At 38.4% G+C, this 20,651-nt stretch overlaps 2 protein-coding genes across 2 annotated transcripts; one reads left to right on the forward strand and one right to left on the reverse strand.

Moving 5' to 3' along the window:
- Positions 1–2,488: 2,488 nt before the first annotated feature.
- LOC139947213 (uncharacterized) lies at positions 2,489–11,983 on the reverse strand. The gene is made up of 5 exons (XM_071945081.1): positions 11,675–11,983; positions 10,967–11,176; positions 8,417–9,583; positions 7,581–7,735; positions 2,489–6,065 (listed from the first exon to the last, which is right to left on the reverse strand). Exons 2-5 carry the CDS (start codon positions 11,099–11,101, stop codon positions 5,894–5,896), a joined length of 1,629 nt encoding a protein of 542 aa, XP_071801182.1. The 5' UTR covers positions 11,102–11,176; positions 11,675–11,983; the 3' UTR covers positions 2,489–5,893.
- A 199-nt stretch (positions 11,984–12,182) lies between these two features.
- On the forward strand, positions 12,183–20,473 carry LOC139947448 (glycoprotein endo-alpha-1,2-mannosidase-like). Its single transcript, XM_071945357.1, has 4 exons — positions 12,183–12,255; positions 13,132–13,841; positions 14,758–14,867; positions 15,719–20,473. Exons 2-4 carry the CDS (start codon positions 13,223–13,225, stop codon positions 16,415–16,417), a joined length of 1,428 nt encoding a protein of 475 aa, XP_071801458.1. The 5' UTR covers positions 12,183–12,255; positions 13,132–13,222; the 3' UTR covers positions 16,418–20,473.
- Positions 20,474–20,651: the final 178 nt, after the last annotated feature.

The raw sequence follows: 20,651 nt of genomic DNA on the forward strand, positions 1-20,651 counted from the left end.
TTAAATAAATGTGCATTATGCATTATAAACTTACATACTATTTTGACTGGAAATAATATACATTTTCAAAGAACAAATTGTGCGCAACCTGTTTTGCTATTGCATTTATATTTATATAAGGCTGTTGTTTCAAATACATTGATGATACCTTTAACAAATTAATGTAGTCCTACCTATGATTAATTTTTATGATTTTTTTCTTCAAAATAAAACAAAATGAGATTTGAAAGTAACAAAAAATAATGATTGCGTGTGATTTTTTTTTTAAAACTTACTGAATGGTCTGTCTGCCTCTCCGAAGCAGCCCCCGCATTCCTGCCCAAGGTGCCCGATCAAACAAGCAATAATCAAACAAGGGCAATTTAATGAATAATCACACTAATTTGATTTATTTGTTGAAGCAAAAAATCACAGTGACGTACTGATTATAGTTGAAAGTCCTATAGTCTTATAGTTGGCCCCCTATCCAAACTCTAGGTAAATTAAAGTGTGTTAACGACGAGAAACTTTGCATTACTTATTTATTTCCGCAACTTATTTGACCGAAAGTTATTCTTCATCAAAAGTACATTAATCTATGGTGGCGTTCAATAAATAAGTACTACTTGGCATGTTTGAAATGCCGACTGCTCTATATTTCGACACTGTTCCCTCGCTAAGGTAGGGATTAGGTAGGGTTGGTTAGGATTATACACTGTGTGTCCGAACTTGGGGTGTAATGTTGAAATTCCTTAGTAACAATTTTAAGTGTTTTTTTTTTGCTCCTACATTTTTTTGTAGATTATCACTCGGAGGTATTATATTTTCCTCATAACAAGATCGTTATTTAGCTCGTTGCTTCCAGAACACACGTTGATTACTAATTTTAATAATAATGGGTAAATATTTTTTTGGAAACGCATTGTTTAAAGGCAGTGGACACTATTGGTAATTGTCAAAGACTAGCCTTTACAGTTGGTGTATCTCAACATATGCATAAAATAACAAACCTGTGAAAATTTGAGCTCAAGTGGTCGTCGAACTTGCGAGATAATAATGAAAGAAAAATAACCCTTGTCACACGAAGTTGTGTGCATTTAGATGGTTGATTTCGAGACCTCAAGTTCTAAATCTGAGGTCTCGAAATCAAATTGGTGGTAAATTACTTCTTTCTCGAAAACTATGTCACTTCAGAGGGAGCCGTTTCTCACAATGTGTTATACCATCAACCTCTCCCCATTACTTGTCACCAAGAAAGGTTTCATGCTAATTATTATTTAGAGTAATTAACAATAGTCTCCACTGCCTTTTAAATGATCCATATTGATCTGATTGAGGATCAATAATATATAGCAAAAGATATCCTTTGGTAATAATTATTGTCAAAGTCATGCACAAGATAACAAACTTGGAAAATTTGAACTCATTTGGTAGTTGGAGTTGCGGGGTAATAATAGAAGAAAAAACACCCTTATCACACTAAGTTGTGTGCTTTCAGATGCTTGATTTCGAGCCTTCAATTTCTAAATCTGAGGTCTCGAAATCAAATCCGTTGAAAATTACTTCTTTCTCGAAAACTACTTTACTTCAGAGGGAGCTGTTTTTCACAATATTATGTTATACTATCAACAGCTCCCCATTACGCGTTACCAAGTAAGGTTTTATGTTAATAATTATTTTGAGTAATTACCAATAATGCCCGGCTACTGCCTTTAAAGGATTTGGGTATTTTTTTTCAAAATGTCCATAGATTTACATTAAACTTACAGGGTTTGAAGATAATGATAGTGGAAAGCTTCCCTTCAAATGAGGTGCTGTAGTTTTTGAGAAATGAGTAAAACAATGTCATGAAAAAAACGTTTGTAAATGCTTAAAATAATTTTCGTCTAACAAGACAAAAATTATTTGCATGGCATTGTTTTACTCATTTCACAAAAACTACAGCACCTCAGCAACTAATATTTTCAGGGAAGCTTTCGACTATCATTATCTTCAAACTGTGTAAGTTTAGTGTAAATCTGTGAACATTGTGTTTTTTTGTCCTACAAAAGTTACATACACCCTTTAAGGGAAAAATGTTGATTTGACCTGTCCCCCAGCATGTTGGATGACGATGGAGCCAGAAAGAAATGGGCAGGGTCCATTGAAACCAGATGTCGACTCTGCAAAAGTTCTGGCTTCAAAATATCCCTTTTCTCTACAACCTTTTTGCTTTGAGGTCAAACAAAAAATAATGGTCTTCCCGAAACACTAGACTCAAATCACAAAGAAAGCAACAGTTCACATTCATTCCTTTTTAAAATAATTTAGTAATCTATAATTTAATCAGGAACAACCTGTGAAAGCAAACATGAAACTCTATAGGAAATAAAAAGACAATTCTTAAAAACTGTAAAGGCTACATAAAGAAAACACATCTCACAAAATCAGCATTATACTAATTTTTGGCACAAAAGAGGAACTATTTCGGGAAATAATATTGTCATAAATAAATGAATAATTTTCTTTGGGTAATTATGAAAATTAACTGTAGAATGATTGTTTGTAATTTAAATGTAGCTATTGGAGAAAAACCTATTAATATGCATCCAAAGCATAGAAAGAAAACACAAACAAGCAAAAGCAAAACATAAAAGTTGAACTTGTACATGTACTAAATTTATAAATACTGTAGTTTTAAGTGATGTGTATGTATTTAAAGACACTGGACACTATTGGTAATTGTCAAAGATTAGTCTTCTCACTTGGTGTATCTCAACATATGAATAAAATAACAAACCTGTGAAAATTTGATGTCAATCAGTCGTTGAAGTTGCGAGATAATAATGAAAGAAAAAAAACGACCTTGTCACACCAAGTTGTGCGCTTTCAGATGCTTGATTTTGAAAACTCAAATTCTGTATCTGAGGTTTCGAAATCAAATTCATAGAAAATTACTTCTTTTCTTGAAAACTACATCACTTCAGAGGGAACCGTTTTTCACAATGTTTTATACCATCAACCTCTCCCCATTACTAGTCACCAAGAAAGGTTTTATGCTAATAATTATTTTGAGTAATTACTTAAAGTGTCCACTGCCTTTAAGTGATGTGTATGTATTTAAAGAATTGTGACAGCAGCTTTTGATCTAAACATAAAAGTTAAACTTGTACAAGTACTTTCAATTTATCAACACTGTAGTTTGAAGTGATGAACATGTATCTCAAGAAATCTGACAGCAACATTTGATCTGAATTTGAAAATAACAGTTCAAAAGCATCCAGGTCGACTTTTTCATTAATGTTAATGCAGTACATGGTAGGCCTACCTCCTTAGAGAAAAATAATTGAAATACCAGTGTAGCAGTTTTCAAATCCCCACTGTACATATATCTTGGAAATTTTCAGCAAGGCAAAGCAACAGACACTTCCATGACAAAACAGCCTAACTGGAAAATCAAACTTGGGGAAAAGCAAGTGAAATGAGCTGTTTTGCTATAAAAACAGAATGAAAGTGTAAAAAGAGGCCAAGATAGAACATGTCATATTACATGTATTCACATCCATACACAATTTTTAAATTGGGAAAAGCGCAGTCAATTTACCAAAAACTCATCTAGATACCTTGTCAATACCATACTTAACCTTAAAGACAGTGGACACTATTGGTAATTGTCAAAGACCAGTCTTCTCACTTGGTGTATCTCAACATATGCATAAAATAACAAACCTGTGAACATTTGAGCTCGATTGGTCGTCGGAGTTGCGAGATAACTATGAAAGAAAATAACACTCTTGTCACACCAAGTTGTGTGCTTTCAGATGCTTGATTTCGAGACCTCAAATTCTAAACTTGAGGTCTCGTAATCAAATTTGTGGAAAATTACTTCTTTCTCAAAAACTTTGTCACTTCAGAAGGAGCTGTTTATCACAATGTTTTATACTATCAACCTCTCACCATTACTCGTTACCAAATGAGATTTTATGCTGATAATTATTTTGAGTAATTACCAATAGTGTCCACTGCCTTTAAAGGAACACGTTGCCTTTGATCGGTCGAGTTGGTCTTTGAAAAGCATTTGCAACCGTTTGCTATGGAATGCATATAATGGTTAGATAGATAATTTAAAAGTAGAATATAAAAGTCCACTCGAACATGCTTCAAAGTTTAATGGGTTTACTTTATTTTGCGAACAAACACGGTGGGCCATTTTATGGAGTAAAAGTTTTGATTCCACAAAATGGCTGACCGTGTTTGTTCGTGACTTACATGTAAAAGAAACATAATGAAACACTAGTTCAAACTGCAAATTGATCAACTGGCCCTGTGATTAGCTGAAAGGTGAAAGGAATTAATGGGAGACTTTTGGGACGCTTGGTGGCAGCAGACTTACCAGGTAAAATCCATTGCTCTCGGGAATGTGCACATGCTCGGAACTACGTAAACAATGGCAATTTACCTGGTAAGTCTGCTGCCACCTAGCGTTCCAAAGTCTCCCATTGAATAGTGTATGTAAGGAAAGGTTACACTTTTTATGTTAAGCACATAGTGCCTAGATTTCACTCTATTCCAACAATCTACCATAACTAAAAATACATTTGTGTCCGACTGGGAACATAATACCTTATCGGTATTAGTCTATCTTTACATATCCATGTACAATGTACACAAAATTACAAATTCAACTTTATTAAACCTTTGTGGGTATGGTGTAACTAGTGCCTTTGTTTGGCAATTTTATCAAGTTTATAGAAGAGAGGCCCCCCCCCCCTTAAAAAAACCCTGAACAACAACAACAACATAGTTTTATTCCCATTTCCAATGAGTAGTACAAATAATGAATATTGATTCATATCGTATCCATCCATGTACGTGTAGGCCATGATTAAAGTATTGACTATAGCCTAATCACCATGTTAACAAGCACTGAAGCATAGGCTGCCCTTGGCAATGTACCCTTAGCAACAGCTGTGCAGCGTCTTAAATGGCCTTACATGTACATCATAAGACCACAACACCCAACTCTATGGTCAGCAGTCTTGGCAGTGGCATGACTCAGCATCAGAGGGATCAATTTTAAAGGTAGCTGTACAGCTGTACAGGGGTGGATTTCACAAAACTGCTTTTTATCATGTTTTGATGTTCTTGTTGTTTGATATGTAATATCACCTTTGTTCATTGTCTTTTAACTAGCCTCTTGTATCCTTAATGTATTGTTCTAACAGTATGTGTTAATGTTCCATTGAAGTTGTTTGAACTTTGTTTTCACTGGTGACGAATAAACGGAGTCTTAGAGCTCCACTCAAAAGAAAAAAGAAAAGAAAAAAAAAGACTCGTCTCATCTCAACTTACATACATGTACACGTAGGGGGACTTGTACTCGTCCTAACTTAGCACTAGCCATACCTTTTTAATATCTCCTAAGACTACAATCCTGGCTAAAATGCTTGGGCCATCCATTCCCAACGTTACATAAAACCATGTCCACTTCCCCCTGACAAGAAATATTCTCTCCCCCATCCCTCTGCTCATGGTTGACTGTAACGCAGAAGACCGCGCAATCAGAAACAACATTAAAAGGGGGCGGGGGGGGGGGGGGCCCAATGAGATATGGCCGGGATTGTAGTCCTAGGTTAGTTCTAAGTTAGAACTAGTCCTAACTCTTTGTGTAATTGACCCCTGGGGTGGATTTCACAAAGAGTTAAGACTAGTCTTATCTTGAGTTAGGACGAGTTACTTGTCCTAACTTAGGACTAGCCATACGTTTTTAATATCTCCTAGGACTAGTCCTAAGTTAGGACTAGTCCTAACTCTTTGTGAAATCGACCCCCAGACACCTTTGGTAGTTGCATCCCTTTAACTGAAACTTAGTGGAGTGGAATAAATCTGGTCCTTGAAGACACCAACGATTGAATCATGCCTAATATTTAAGAGTTTAGAATCTGTAGCCATACCAGTCTGTGTATCTATAAATCTGTGCCGTTTCCAGAGCCTTGGCTAGGTTCTTGGATTTCCTCGATTGTTGAGCGAGCTGTTTGCTGATGCTGGCATTGGATCTCTTTAGGGAACGCTCTTTGCGGAGTTGATCATTTTTCGACCTCACCCATCTAAAGAAAATACAGAAAATGAATTTTGTTTGTTGTAAAATAATGCGGAATTCATAAAATTGACAAATTTTAAAAATCCATTAATCAGGGCCCAATTTCACAGAACCGCTTATAAGCACAAAAGTACATGTAGCTAACCCCAAACAATAGACCGATCCATTAAGCTCCACCCTATTGCGTATTGACCAATCACGACCCATTGCGCAACCAAAAGTCTGACAAAATAAGGTCCGACATGCGTGCGCGTATGCTTGTCACGCTCGGCAGAGTTGTTCAGAATGGCTTGGAGAGGCTGAAGTGTTCTTGCTCACACGTGCACCGTGGGTGGAGCCTAATTGATCGATCAATTCTGATTACCAGAGTAAGGTTTAGTAGATGTTAAGTTTGCATCGGGGATAAAGAATATGTTTTACCCATATACACCAATATGTGTTAGCACTGTCTACTTTGTACTTTCCCCGAATGAACCAATGACCTTAGCAATTCTAGAGCACTGTCTCGCCAACTAGACCTGTAAGATTGCCTGGTAGCTATTGGCAAAATAAGCTAGTGGCAGAATAAGGTTATGAGTCAAAATACCTTATCATTTGTACCATCTGGTTCTAGTATCCTGCTTTTTCTGCTTAGCAAACAAATTTTAAGGAATATTCTCTGATTGCAGACACTGGACACCTTTGGTAACTGTCAAAGACCAGTCTTCTTACTTGGTGTATCTCAACATATGTACAAAAATAACAAACCTGATCATCACAAACCTGTCATGGAACATAACAAACCTGTGAAAATTTGAACTTAATTGGTCGTCGAAGTTGCGAGATAATCAGGAAGAAAAAACACTCTTGTCACTGGAAGTCGTGTGCTTTTAGATGCTTGATTTCAGGACCTCAAAGTCTAATTTTGAGATCTTGAAACCAAATTAGTGAAAAATTACTTCTTTCTTCAAAAACTACATTACTTCAGAGGGAGCTGTTTCTCACAATGATTTAAATACTATCAACAGCTCTCCGTTGCTCGATACCAAGAAAGTTTTGATGCCAACAATTATTTTGAGTAATTACCAATAGTGTCCAGTGTCTTTAAAGGCAGTGGACACTATTGGTAATTACTCAAAATAATTATTAGCATAAAACCTTTCTTGGTGACGAGTAATGGGGAGAGGTTGATGGTATAAAACATTGTGAGAAACGGCTCCTGAAGTGCCATAGTTTTCGAGAAAGAAATAATTTTCCACGAATTTGATTTTGAGACCTCAGATTTAGAACTAAGAGTTCTCGAAATCAACCGTCTAAATGCACACAACTTCGTTATTTTTAGGGTTATTTTTCTTTCATTATCATCTCGCAACTTCGATGACCGACTGAGCTCAAATTTTCACAGGTTTGTTATTTTATGCATATGTTGAGATACACCAACTGTGAAGGCTAGTCTTTGACAATTAACAATAGTGTCCCAGTGTCTTTAAGCAGCTCTATGAACTTGAGCCTAGTGCTTCCTAGTGCTGTGTGAACTACTTACTGTTTGAAGGCCTGGTCACAATCTTTGCGGTCGCGTATATAGAACCCGTTGACCTTCTCCTGCTCTGCTTGTTTCCGGAGTTTTCTCTCTCGCTTGGCCTGGCTCTGTTTCATCTGAAGCCAGTCCTGATAGTTGTCATCGGTGTTGCCCTGATCCTGTAGACAAAAATTAGTAAATATAATAGTTATTATTAATGGTCTATTTCTATTTCATCAATATCTATTACACAGACGCTTGCAGTAAACAAATCTGAAATATTGTTGTTAATGTACAAAAGGTAGTTAATACGATAAAAAAGCAGAAATATTCGAAACAAACACCAAAGATAAAAGAGCAAAATAAGACCCAGAATAATACCAAAAGACAAACTTATCAAAGTGCTGTCCATTATCAGATCAGGACAACATTGCACAACGAAAACAGTAAAAAAAAAACCAAGACAACAAAAATACAAGCTATTGTTTGTTGATAAGATTAAACCAGGGATGGAATAAGGCGAGTCTTGTAACGGTTTAGTGTGACATTTAATAGATGACCACTGGTCAGAGTCCACAAAGTTTCTTAACTCCAACCATAAAGCCTCAAGTTGCTTGCACAATCGCTGGGGCTGATTATACCTTCTCTGCCCTTACAGGTTTCCATTTATACACCTGGGTTAAGAGAAGCAATTTGTGGTAAAGTGTCATGACTGGGATTTGAACCCACAGTCTGATAAACAACCAATAGAACTTGAGACCGATTCATTGGACAGCATGGCCATGACACGCCATAATGTTGTCTGTTGAGGCAAACACAGACTAAATCATCAAAATAGAATTTATCTTGAAAACATGTACCTTCTTCTCTCCGCCATGCCTCTTCTGGTCTTTCTCAGACTGCCTCCTCTGCTTCTGACTGTCTTGTTTGTTCTGCAGCCACGCCTGGAAGGCACTCTCTGCCTCCTCTTGTTTCTTACGTTGCTCTTCCTCAGCGGCTTTCCTCTCCTCCTGCTCCTTCTGCATTCTTGCTCTCAGCTGCTCTTTCTTGTGTTCCTTCTGCTCTGGTGTCAAGCCGTACTTACTGTGCCCGGTGTAAGTCACTGACCATGACGTGGTGGACTCTCTCTGCGTGCGCGCTGACTGGATCCGTCGGGGTGGAAGCTGCGTCCGATGCAGCCCTGTGCTGTCTGTCGCCGTCGATGGACGAGGCTTAGATGGAGGCGTTGGCTGTAGCTGGTTTGTCGTCTTGTGAGGTGTGGTTTCTTCTGGGATGGGGGCGTCACCGTGGCCATTCGGGGTAACCGGATCTTGTTTACGTTGATCAGTCTCGTCTGGTAATACTTCAAGTCCCATAGACTGTCTCTCATCATAGCTGAGGTCTTTAACGTTGATGAATTCAAACTTACCATCCCTCTCGATCAGTATCTTCTCATCAGGCCCTCTTGGGCTTTGTCCGTTATTCTTTGAACTTCTCTGATTGTCACTGTCTTTTGTTTCAATTTCAGATGCTTTTTCCTCATCGTCCAGTGTTAGCTTCGCGACCTCAATGTCATTTGGATCTGTGACGACTTCTGAGGATGGTGCTGCTTCACTGTCTACATTTTCACTTGCGGTGTTATCACTTTCGACATCCGGTTCCGTTTCAAAATCCTCCTCATCGTCATGAAACTCAACCGCGATGACCTTCTCACTGAACGTTACCTTACGATCTGTCCTCTCTGGGATCTCTCCCTCTGCCCTGAGCTGCTCGTTTAACTCTCGAACTCGGCTGGCGATGTCGTACTCCGGCGGATCGTCCATCGGCAGGAAACCCTCATCCTTCAGCTTCTGTAACTCCAACTCAAGGAGCTTCTGCTCATCTGACAACTCATCATCTGAGGCTGTTTCATGTTCATAGTCTTCGTTCCCACTGACTGTTTCATGTCTCTCTGTGCTTTCCTCCTTCAATGGATATTGTGACGACGGCTCTTCTCGTCTGGCATGTCTGGACTCTGATCTGGAATAAAGTTCATCCTGACCTCCTTCCTGCAAAGAATTGTAGAAATAAAGTAAATGAAAAAAACCTAGTACTTCATGGGGTGTTGTGGCCGAGCAGATTAGAGCACCGAACTCCATCTCTGGTGTTTCTGTTCAGTAGAGTGTGGGTTTGAGTTCCGGTCATGACACTTACAAGTGCCACTGAGCAAGACACTATAATTGCTTCTCTCCTCGAATAGGGAAATGGGTACCTGTAAGTGTTATGTAGATGGTTGTTGTGATTGAGTAAGCTTAGTAGTGCACATTTGATGCACAGGCTGCATACTCCCCAGGGAGCTGAAATGGTTTAAAGAACTAATTAAATGGCCAAATGACCCGAGGGTCAACAATGCTAGAAGTGCTTTGAGAAGCCCGGGTGTGAAAAGCGCTTTATCAAAACTGGATTATAAACGAAAACAAATAGTACCAGCATCATCTTTTTCAAACAGTGATGAGGGTCTTTGCTGTTAAAATGTCTGTAAATACAAGGAGTAAATATTCTCATTTTAGGAAGTACATGTTATGAAAAGACACCTTTTGGTAATAAAACCTGACATACAGAACTCACTTGAGGATCTTTAACCAGAAGAAAGCATCAAGAGAATTATATTTATTTAATCATTGGTTAAGGACTAAGCGGCCATTAATGAAGTTTACAATGATTTTAGTTGCATGTTTTTAAGCTCCTGGAAAATATAATTGTTTTTATTTTAAAAACGGTGTGTACAACATTGTACATGTAAGATTAAAAATATGTTCACAGGGCATAGTAAAACGAGTTTTATCTTGCTAGATCTCAAAGTTTTGGTTGGAAAAATGTCTTTTATTTGACCCCCTAGGTCAGCAGTTCTGGTAATGAGTTGGGTCTGTTTGTAAATGAGATGAAAATGCTACAAGTAGGATTTGAAACTTTGCATGGTGGAAATACGATATGGAAAGGTTTGCGGTAACACCATCCCATGTAATGACTATCTCTAATGAGTTGGGGTGGTTCTGAAAAGAACCGTTGGTTTCAACTCAGTGTTTCAATCAGTATGCTCTGATCGTCTTCTGGCTCCAGAAGACGATCAGAGCATTTTCAGAACCAACCCAACTCATTAGAAACGTTGAGTTGAAACCAACGGTTCTTTTCAGAACCACCCCAACTCACTAGAGATAGTCATTACATGGTGTTACCGCAAACCTTTCCATAATGCTACATGTACAAATGGACCCTGTGGGTGTGCACACAAGAGGAAAAAGGTGATTAAAAGTGCAGAAGTTGGCAGTAAGCAGAGTCATGAAAGTGGGTCCTGGTCTTTGACAATTACCAAAGGTTTTCCTGTTTAAGCCGGTTTGGCTACATTTTTCTAGAACGTAGTGAGAAAGAGTTTTATGTGATGGGGGCTTTACCTGTGAGTCCGTAGCCGTGTCCTCACTTTCTCCATCTCTCATCAGTAAATCTATCTCTTTATCGATTGAGCTCATGGAATCAGTTCGTTTCATATCATGTTGGGCAGGCTCATTTGCAGTCTCCACCCCTGCCATTACGGCTGAAGATCCGTTGTGTTTGCGTCAAGATACACTCTAATAATTGGTTCAATCCTTCAGAAAATCATAAACCTGAAGAGGGGAAATGATTAAAGAACACTTTATTCAAAAAACATTATTACTGTTTTAATCTAATCATTGGATTTTGGACCACTTTTTTAACCGTAATGATATAATGCGGCAGGAAAACAACAGTACCGAGCAGAAAATTGTATTTTTTGACGATGTTTTTTAATTTCACTCAACAAAAAGGAAATACAAGCATTATGAATGTATATTGAGTTGGGTGGGAACTGGTGTACAGTACACAGGAAACTTCAGTTCTGGCTGGCTAACGGTCGTAAAACTTTCACCCATCAACGCTTATTTGAAAAACGTTTAGCGTTATAAAAATAAAGGAGGCCCTAATTTCCCTAAATATGACTCATTTCATGAGACCCCTATAATTATAATTAATAAAGGCTCACAGGGGAGCCTTATAGGCCTACTAATAGTTTCTAGAAGTATGCCAGAGGCAGACTTAACTTGAGTTTCCTTAACTTAACCATGTATTGTTAACTAATCACTCACTTTTCACAGCAGTCTCACTTGACTTATCACTTCAGCGTTGACACCTGGCATTATTCGCGTTCTAATAAAGTCACAGTTCAGTGTCAGTCATCTAATTTCTAAAAAAACATGTCACGGAAATCCACTTTTCTCTCAATTTCCGTGTCAATTAGATACCCAATCTGTATTCTTTGAATAGTCGGCATCAGCAATGGTTCATATATAAGCACAAGAATGGAGATCCGGTGCATTAAACGTTAGTCATAATGGTTTATTGTTTATTTAATGACTTTTCTTTGCACACAAATCGATACGTGTTGTGACCGAGCACCATTGGCAACGCCATAACGTAATTGAGTGGCTCAGACTGGTACCCAGTTCGCAAAGTACAAACAATAATGTTATGGGAGTCTAGGTTTCAGATTTTTTTAGGACGCCCTCTGTTGATTTCAGATTTCAGGTCGGAGGATTTTTGTGTTGAATTTTTTTTTGTAATGCGACGTTCCAACTACAGAGGGCGGTATATCATCAACAAATGAGGCAAGAAAGAAGATCGTGATCGTTCGTTGTTGCACGCCCCAATTTCTTCCTCTTCATTTCAGGTATTAATAAAATGTGTTTTTGTACCTTTTGCAAAATGATCCTATTTTCTTGACTATAACATAAGTTTTTCCACTGTCATTCCGAGTTGTACTTGGTGTCAAAACAAATCATTGTTCAACAATCAATTCATGAATTCATTACTTTGTTTGGTCATTCGGTGGGATAATAAAATGCACACGATGGACTACGTTTGATACGTATGGATGGAGGACAGTCACAATCATGCAATAATTCGCTGGTCTCACAGTCAATGTTTTGACTTTGGGTTGATCAACCGGGCCACAGTGGAAAGGGAATAGCTTTGCCAACCCCATGCAGTTTGCAAGAATTGAAGAATGTGAACTTTATAACAATTTACGAAACAACAAACGAAGTGTGACTGTGTGTGTGATGTTTCAATCCAGGAGTTTCATGCAAAGTGCAAGGCCATTTTTATTTTTTGAAAATCTAAAGTAAATCCTAAACAAAACTAAGGGACATTTCTGAACACTGGGCACTATATACATTTATGGCCAGTTCAATTCCATGCCTGACATCATACGGTCTATTGTGCAAACTCGAGCGAGTCCTGTATCAATTGTTGTGTTCGTTGTATATTATTACCATAAAAGAGCATTAAACTAGATTTATTGAGCTCCATATTATTATTCACTTCTGCACCTAACAGCCTAGAGTAATCCTAGACCACGTATACATGGGCTCTGTACAACATTTTAAAAACATACATTTTTGTTCAAAAATGCAAAGGGAAGGTTTTTTTTAAATTTATAGTATGGGGGGGGGGAGGGGAGAGCCCCTGAAGTCTGCATTTGTGTTGGGCTTCTATGGGATGTCCATTTTGATTGTATGTAAAAGCATTTTTGTTCTTCATGCAGGAACAATGAGAATTGTATTGAAGCTGCATAGTGAAGGAATCTACATTGAGCACAGCTGATCCTCTACGAAGACAAAATCAACTCCACTAAGATGTTGACACGTAGATCCTTTCAATCTCTGAGATGTATCGCAGCAACCATAGTCATCGTCTTCTTGATCGGCTGCTTTCTAGCCATCGGGAGAATCACAAAAGAAGAATCCAAACAGGACGATGAATTCAAAGTGCACCAAGCCGCTCTGAAGGACAGTTTGAAAATACAACAGCAAGCAATTGAACTCAAAGAAAAACTCAAAGCATTTGAAGAAGCCAGAATTGACAGAAAACATGACCAACACATGGACAACAATAATGTTATCTTTCCGATTCCAAAGCTGGAAAACAAACTACCGCCCGTTCCAGGAATCAACCCCTCACCCGATGCCAAACTGAACAAGTTTAACATTAGCGCCGTACCCCTCCCAAATTATAATGTCCACATTTTCTACTATCCTTGGTACGGTAATCCGAAATTCGATGGGAGGTATGTTCACTGGAACCACGACAGACTCAGGCACTGGGATAAAAAGATCGCCAGCAAGTTTTCGACGGAGGGACACGTACCACCGGATGATATCGGTGCTAGTTTCTACCCGGCGCTTGGCGGTTACAGTTCCAGGGATCCCTACGTGATTGATCAACATATGCAACAGATGAGAATAGCTGGAACCGGTGAGAGTGAAAATCAGTGAACCCGTCGTTTTCAAAGACACTGGTTGTGTTTGAAACTTACTTTTGCAGGCCTCAAAATAAACATCGGCACCCACAGCAATAAACCATTTGCATGTTCGATTTGAATATTGTCTGGTACAATGATGTGCTTGATCACAAATTACCACTTAATTGAATTTCTCAGACTATTGAAGACAGGTGCTTTGTCACATTATTAGGGGCAGGTTTTGGGTAGTCTTGGTGCAAGACGTTTTTCGTTTTTCTTTCACGCACAGTGCGACCAACTGACCAACATCGCCCGCACCGACTCACATGACTTATTCCACTAACTACCCAGTGGACTAAGCCAGGTGAGTCGGTGCGGGCGATATTGGTGAGTTGGCCGCGCTGTGCGTAAATGAAAAACGAGAAACGTCTTGCACCAAGACTAGCTTTTGGGTTGTATCGTAAGACACGGTGAACACCATTTCATGGCACAATGGTACATGTATACCAGGGTCTGCTGATTAGGAGGTTGCTATGCAAATTCTTGCCTTGAATCATTTGACATTTATAGCAACTGTCTCTATAGGCCTAGTCTGAGGAATTCAAATTTGAGGAATTCAAATTTAATTGGGTAGTCTTGGTGCAAGACGTTTCTCAAACTTAATTGGTAGGCCCTACATTGTAACTATAAACTTGTACACTAGACAACACAGTCAAGTCACTCTAAAATTCATTACTACATGTAATAGACTTTATCGCGATTCCCACTGGCTGCCTTCAAGAATTTCTATCAGAAAAGTTGTAAGGTCAGATATCTGGCCCTAAGTTTCTAGTGTCAGCTTTTACAATATTCCGCTTGTTGCATTTAATTCTAGAGCAACTGACACTACTGTTTTTATGAAGATTTTGTCTGAATTCCTACAACATGCAGGTGTGCTTGTGTTGTCATGGTACCCACCTAACAAAGCTGACGACGCTGGTTTGCCAAGTGATGACCTGGTTCCCCTGCTACTAAACGCCTGCCATAAATATGACCTCAAGGTAAGTAGACTGGCTTCATCTCAACTGGAGGCTTTTTGTGATGCTAGTTCGAGTCCGCACATTAGGTTGACTACTGACCTGCAAACGTACATGTGCGCATTGATGCACTCACTCGAACGACTCTTGTGGAAGTCTAGTCAACCATTGGTACCCTGTTATCACACTCCATCGCCTTCCTCGTTTTTCATTGTCACTGGTTCCCATCTGCGCTATACACAGGTTAGCATGGAACATGGTCACAGGATCACTGACTGAAGAAACCATGGGTCGAGCTGGTATCAAAATGATGTTCGACCACAGTAGTCAACCAATGGTCGACCTTTTAACCATGGTGCACACTTGAACTTGCTCAAGGTGGCAGCAGACTTACCAGTCAATAGTTCTAAGAAAATGTGCACATGCTCAGAATTAAAAGCAATGGAAATTTATCTGGTAATTCTGCCATCTAGTGTTTCAAAGTCTTGCATTGAGGGGTTAGTTTAACGCCCCTTTTTCTGTTTCTATTGTAGTTATGACGCTTGGGGAAAAAAATGTTATCGGTTACTGTTGCCGTGTCTTGGGGGAATAAAAAATAGAAAAAAACAGAAATGCTTACTCCTGCGTCTCCAGTCAGGGTCTTGAGCATGGTCTTGGTGGGTCTTCCTGGGCCGCGCCTGCCGTGAGTGGGCTCGCACATGATGACTTATTGGCTGGTAGCTCTGGGTGGTGCCGTAGGAAGTGACCAGCAAGGTGCAACTGGCGCTCCTCGATCTTCTCACTCAGTTGACAGAGCTTTTACAAATTCAGTTTACCTTTACAAATTAAGTTTACCAACTATAATTTGGTGTTTGCTTTTCAAAACTGTATTACAGCTGGCGTTTCATAGTGAGCCGTACAAGAACCGAACAGAGTTGACCTTCCTGAACGATCTAAGGTACATCATTGACACATATGGGAACCACCCTGCCTTATACAAGTACCACCACAAAGGCGCAGACTTACCCCTTGTGTACCTCTATGACTCCTACCTAACGAGCCCACGAGCCTGGGCTCGAATCCTCAAGAAGAACACCCCAATGAGCATCCGCAACACCAACTATGACGCCGTAATCATAGGGCTATTTGTGGGGCAAAAACATAACACTGAGTTATTCACAGGCGGCTTCGATGGGTTTTACACGTACTTCGCGTCGAACCTGTTCACGTTCGGGTCCCACTGGAACAACTGGAAGTTTCTGTCCACCACAGCGAAGCGTAACTCCATGATTTTCATCCCGAGCGTTGGACCGGGTTACGACGACGTAGCAGTCCGACCCTGGAACGCCAAGAACACGCAGGAACGCCGAAACGGGCAATACTACAAAAATGCCTTCACCGCCGCCATGAACTACAGTCCCCCTATTATTTCCATTACATCATTTAACGAGTGGCACGAGGGGACGCAGATTGAGAGCGCTGTCCCCAAACACACCGGGAAGGTCAAATATTTGGACTATCGACCAAATAAATCCAACTACTATTTGGATTTAACTAGACAACTAGTGGATAAGTTTTCCGGTTGGAAACGGTAGTATTTATGGAACCTTTTTGTTATGTGCCCTGTGTGTTGTTAAAGCAGCAACCAAAGCCTGTTTTCATTATACTATAAGGTAACCAGACTATTTTGCACTTCTTGACTATAGGGACTTCGTAACTTACTTTTATCAGTTATTTATTTGTATCAAGCATAAGCCCCTATGTCACACAAGGCAATTTACGGGCAACCAGTGCCAGGCAGCTGCTATGAACTAAATACATTCACATTTAAAGACACTTGACACTATTGGTAATTGTCAAAGACCAGTCTTCTCACTTGGTGTATCTCAACATATGCATAAAATAACAAACCTGTGAAAATTTGAGCTCAATTGGTCGTCGAAGTTGCGAGATAATAAGGAAAGAAAAAAACACCTTGTCACTCGAAGTTGTGTGCTTTCAGATGCTCGATTTCGCGAGCTCACATTCTAAACTTGAGGTCTCGAAATCAAATTCATGGAAAATGACTTCTTTCTCAAAAACTAAGTCACTTCAGAGGGAGCTGTTTCTCACGGTTTTTATACTATCAACCTCTCCCCATTACTTGTAACCAAGAAAGGTTTTATGCTAATATTTATTTTGAGTAATTACCAATAGTGTCCAATGCCTTTAAATGTTCACATATTGGTATCCTTAAGACACTGTTTTGAAAAATGACTCATGTGCTACTAAAGTGGTCCTGTAGCATGCACAGTAGCTGGTCGCCTCTGAGTTGCCTGCAATAGTTGCCTCATGTGACTAGGGCTTAGTCCTTAAGATTTGACAGATTTTTTCTCTGGTTTTCAGGTTCACTTTCATTGTTATTCCTTCATCTTTACCATTGTTCTCACTCTACCTTCAAGTTTTTTTGAGGCAAAATTTCCCTCACAGTAGGCCCTTGTGACCATTTCCTCCAGGTTTCTATTTGATATGACGTACAAAGTCTTTCAACCATGCAACTTTTCCTCGGATCAGTTTTACCATTCAAAATTGAAAAATACTACATAAAATCATTGAAATTTTGTAAATTCCTCTTTTTTGGGTGAAGTTACAGTTGCGTGCCTCGAAACTTGATGCAACTTAACATAATCATATGCATAAAATAACAATTGGTGCAAAAGAATAATGAAAGAAAAACATCCTTGTTGCACAATGTGTGTTGTTGCACAATGTGTGTGCTTTCAGATGCCTAAAGGGCAAGTCTTTTATTATTTGAGTGACAAATTAATTATTTTGAGTATTTAACAAAAGTGCCTTGTGCCTTTAAACATCTTAAATCATATTTGTATTCAGTGATATTCATTATCACACCAGGAGGGGACTTATTTTTCAGAGTTTTGATTTGAATACCATTTTCTGGGAGAAGTTCAAGATGGCTGCACAATAATGCACTCACTCAAAAGCCATTCAACCCTAAACTGTTTCATGTACTGTACATATTACTCAGTCAGTCTTCTGTGGTTTATACATACATGTACATGTACATGTAATTGATTAATCTTGATACAATTTCATCCCTGTTGTATGGTGTTCTAACCCCCACCCTCAACCTGTTACTGACTCCTAGGATGCACTACTGCACCAATTTCACTATTTATCACTTGATTTTACATGATGAATTGTATAATACAATATCAATTTCGAAAGTAATAAGTATGTAATTACTAAAGATGTTTTTAAAAAGTATCATTTGATTATTTGTTGACATGATTGCAAATTTTACGAGACTAACTTATAGATTTATGATGTATGTGTTTATGCAATAAATAATATTATTTGTCTAGCAGTATTGTTGATGCCTATTTTATTATGTGACACCTTACTGTGTAAAATTTTCAGCTCACATAGGGGCCCAATTTCATAGAGCTGCTAAGCACACAAACTTGCTTAGCATGAACAGGATTACCACCCAAATTTAAATTTGTTGTATTTTCCATGTTACTGGTATTCAGCTGTTGTTTGCTTATCCTGAAAATCACGTGGATATTTGGTTGGTAATCCTGTTTTTATCAAGGAAGAAATTTCATGCTAAGCAAATTTTTGTGCTAAGCAGCTCTATGAAATTGGGCCATGGTCAAAGGTTTATTTTGTGCAGTTTGTAGTTGTATTATTTCATAAAACTGGTTTTGTAAATTTTAATTAGAGCTACTAGTTAATTAAGAGCGGCCCCAAGTACTGTTCGGCAAAAAAAGAACATTCGTTTTTGACAAAACAAAATTTATGATTTATTTTTGTATAAAATGTTTGCATATTTTTCATTATGTGTATGTACATCCCTTTTTATCTTTACAAATTTTAAAGTGTAGTTATAATAACGTATAGCACCGAACAAAATGAGTTGTATCTGAGTTGTATTTTATTTGTTGAATGGATTTAAAATAAATGCAAATTAAAGAAGAGAGATTTAAACAGCTGCACTGTAGTTTGAATAAAACTAGTCCATATTCGATGTATGTTGGGATACATTATATGACAGTTAATTTCATTTGGGATGTGGGTAGTCAGAAAGGGGGGCAAACTATATTATTTGGTTGCTAATAGCGATCTTTGAAACGTCAAAGATATAAACGTACTTCCAAGAAGTGCAAGACACATAATATTATAACAGCTGAAAGTACTGCCTGTCACGACCCAAATTCCTAAATGTCAGAGATTTCACAAAAAACAAAAACAACATAACCCCTTCCCTGGAAAATAAGGGTATAACAAAAGTAATCAAAACTGACAAGCACAATGAGAAGTGGCAAGCATGTTCAATTATATTAAACCATTACGAAAACAACAATAGGGCAATACAAAAGGTCAGTTAGGCAGTTGTGATTATACGGGGGGGGGGGGGGGGGGTGTGCATGCCTGGATTGTAATCAAATTGTGAGGAGCGTTACTGCGGTAATGCTTCTTTCGGATTCAAACATTTGGGGACCATAATAACCGCAGTACTTCTAAGTTAAAAGCTGTCTATCCAGACCAGCAGAGTAGGCATAATTAGCTGCTTCATCGCTAGTAGTTTTCAGGCGTTATTTCCAAAAAGACCCCTATAAAGGGCAGGCCTCACTGGACGCACGTGGTATAATTACTGAAAACAACGATTTTAGCATAACAACTTATAACAGGTTCACAATTAACTATGATTTTTTATTTTTTGCCTTTTTCGGTAATATATAGCAAATTTTCTTGAAGATGTTTTCAAAGTGTTGAAATTCTGCTGTTTTTCTCTATAAAATATTTTTGGGAGAACAAATTCAGTATCGGGTGCACAAACTTAGCAAGAAAAAGGAGGGATTAGATTGGTTTATCCTTTGTTGCTCAAATCAAGCTGAAAAGTGAGTGGAAGGGATAAATTTGTTTATCCTTTGCTGCTCAAAACCAACCAACAAGTAGGAGGGATAGAATTGTTTATCCCTTGAAACTCAAACACGGCAAAATGTGCGATATATTGTAACAAATAAGTGGAATTTATCTATTTTTAAAACGTTAGCATAGCAAAATTAGATTGATTCGTAAAATCTACAGCATGTTTTTCACGATTTGGAGGGAAAAATGGTAAAACAAAATGTGTTGCTTTAAAATCCTGTTTCGAGAGCAATTTACAGACCATAATGACAATTTTAAGCTGTAAATTTGAAAAATAACCAAATCTAAATAAAATACAGTTTTTATGAACCTGTTTTACTTTGATAACGAGCAATGGATAGCTGTTTCAAAAAACACTTGACATCTTTGGATATAAGTATAAAACACCAGTGTTCTCACTTGGTGTATCTTAACATAATAGTAATCGCTTAAAATAACAAGTCTGTGCAAAGTTGGACCCAGTAAGTCATCTCTTTATAGTTTTCAAGGCCCAAAATGGCAAAGTTGTTCCGCAAGGCTTGACCTTTAATTGTTTTCTAAGCAGTTCCTTGAAATTATATTTTCGTAATTTTTGTTTTGCTCCATTTTCATTGATGTGATGATGATCCTTTAGAATTGTTTAAAAATAAATCAAGTCATGTTTACTCCACTCAGGAGAAAGTTAACACAACAAATTAAATACACGAGGGGATATTAAGAACTTAAAGGAACACGTTGCCTTGGATCGGTCGAGTTGGTCTTTGAAAAGCGTTTGTAACCGTTTTTTATAAAATGCATTTGGGTAGAAAGATGTTGTAAAAGTAGAATACAATGATCCACACAAACATGCTTTGAAATCGCGCGGTTTTCCTTTTACCTCGTCGACTAACACGCCGGCCATTTATGGGGGTCAAAATG

Source organism: Asterias amurensis, chromosome 14 (assembly GCF_032118995.1).
Source record: "Asterias amurensis chromosome 14, ASM3211899v1".
NCBI lineage: Eukaryota > Metazoa > Echinodermata > Asteroidea > Forcipulatida > Asteriidae > Asterias > Asterias amurensis.

Excerpts from the sequence above, each read along its gene's own strand:
- LOC139947213 (XM_071945081.1), bottom strand. The coding sequence starts at position 11,101 with ATGGCAGGGGTGGAGACTGCAAATGAGCCTGCCCAACATGATATGAAA. Across the intron at positions 9,584-10,966 it reads ACACGGCTACGGACTCACAG|GAAGGAGGTCAGGATGAACT; the intron begins GTAAAGCCCCCA and ends AATTCTTTGCAG. Across the intron at positions 7,736-8,416 it reads GGCATGGCGGAGAGAAGAAG|GATCAGGGCAACACCGATGA; the intron begins GTACATGTTTTC and ends TTTTGTCTACAG.
- LOC139947448 (XM_071945357.1), top strand. The coding sequence starts at position 13,223 with ATGTTGACACGTAGATCCTTTCAATCTCTGAGATGTATCGCAGCAACC. Across the intron at positions 13,842-14,757 it reads GATGAGAATAGCTGGAACCG|GTGTGCTTGTGTTGTCATGG; the intron begins GTGAGAGTGAAA and ends TACAACATGCAG. Across the intron at positions 14,868-15,718 it reads GCCATAAATATGACCTCAAG|CTGGCGTTTCATAGTGAGCC; the intron begins GTAAGTAGACTG and ends ACTGTATTACAG.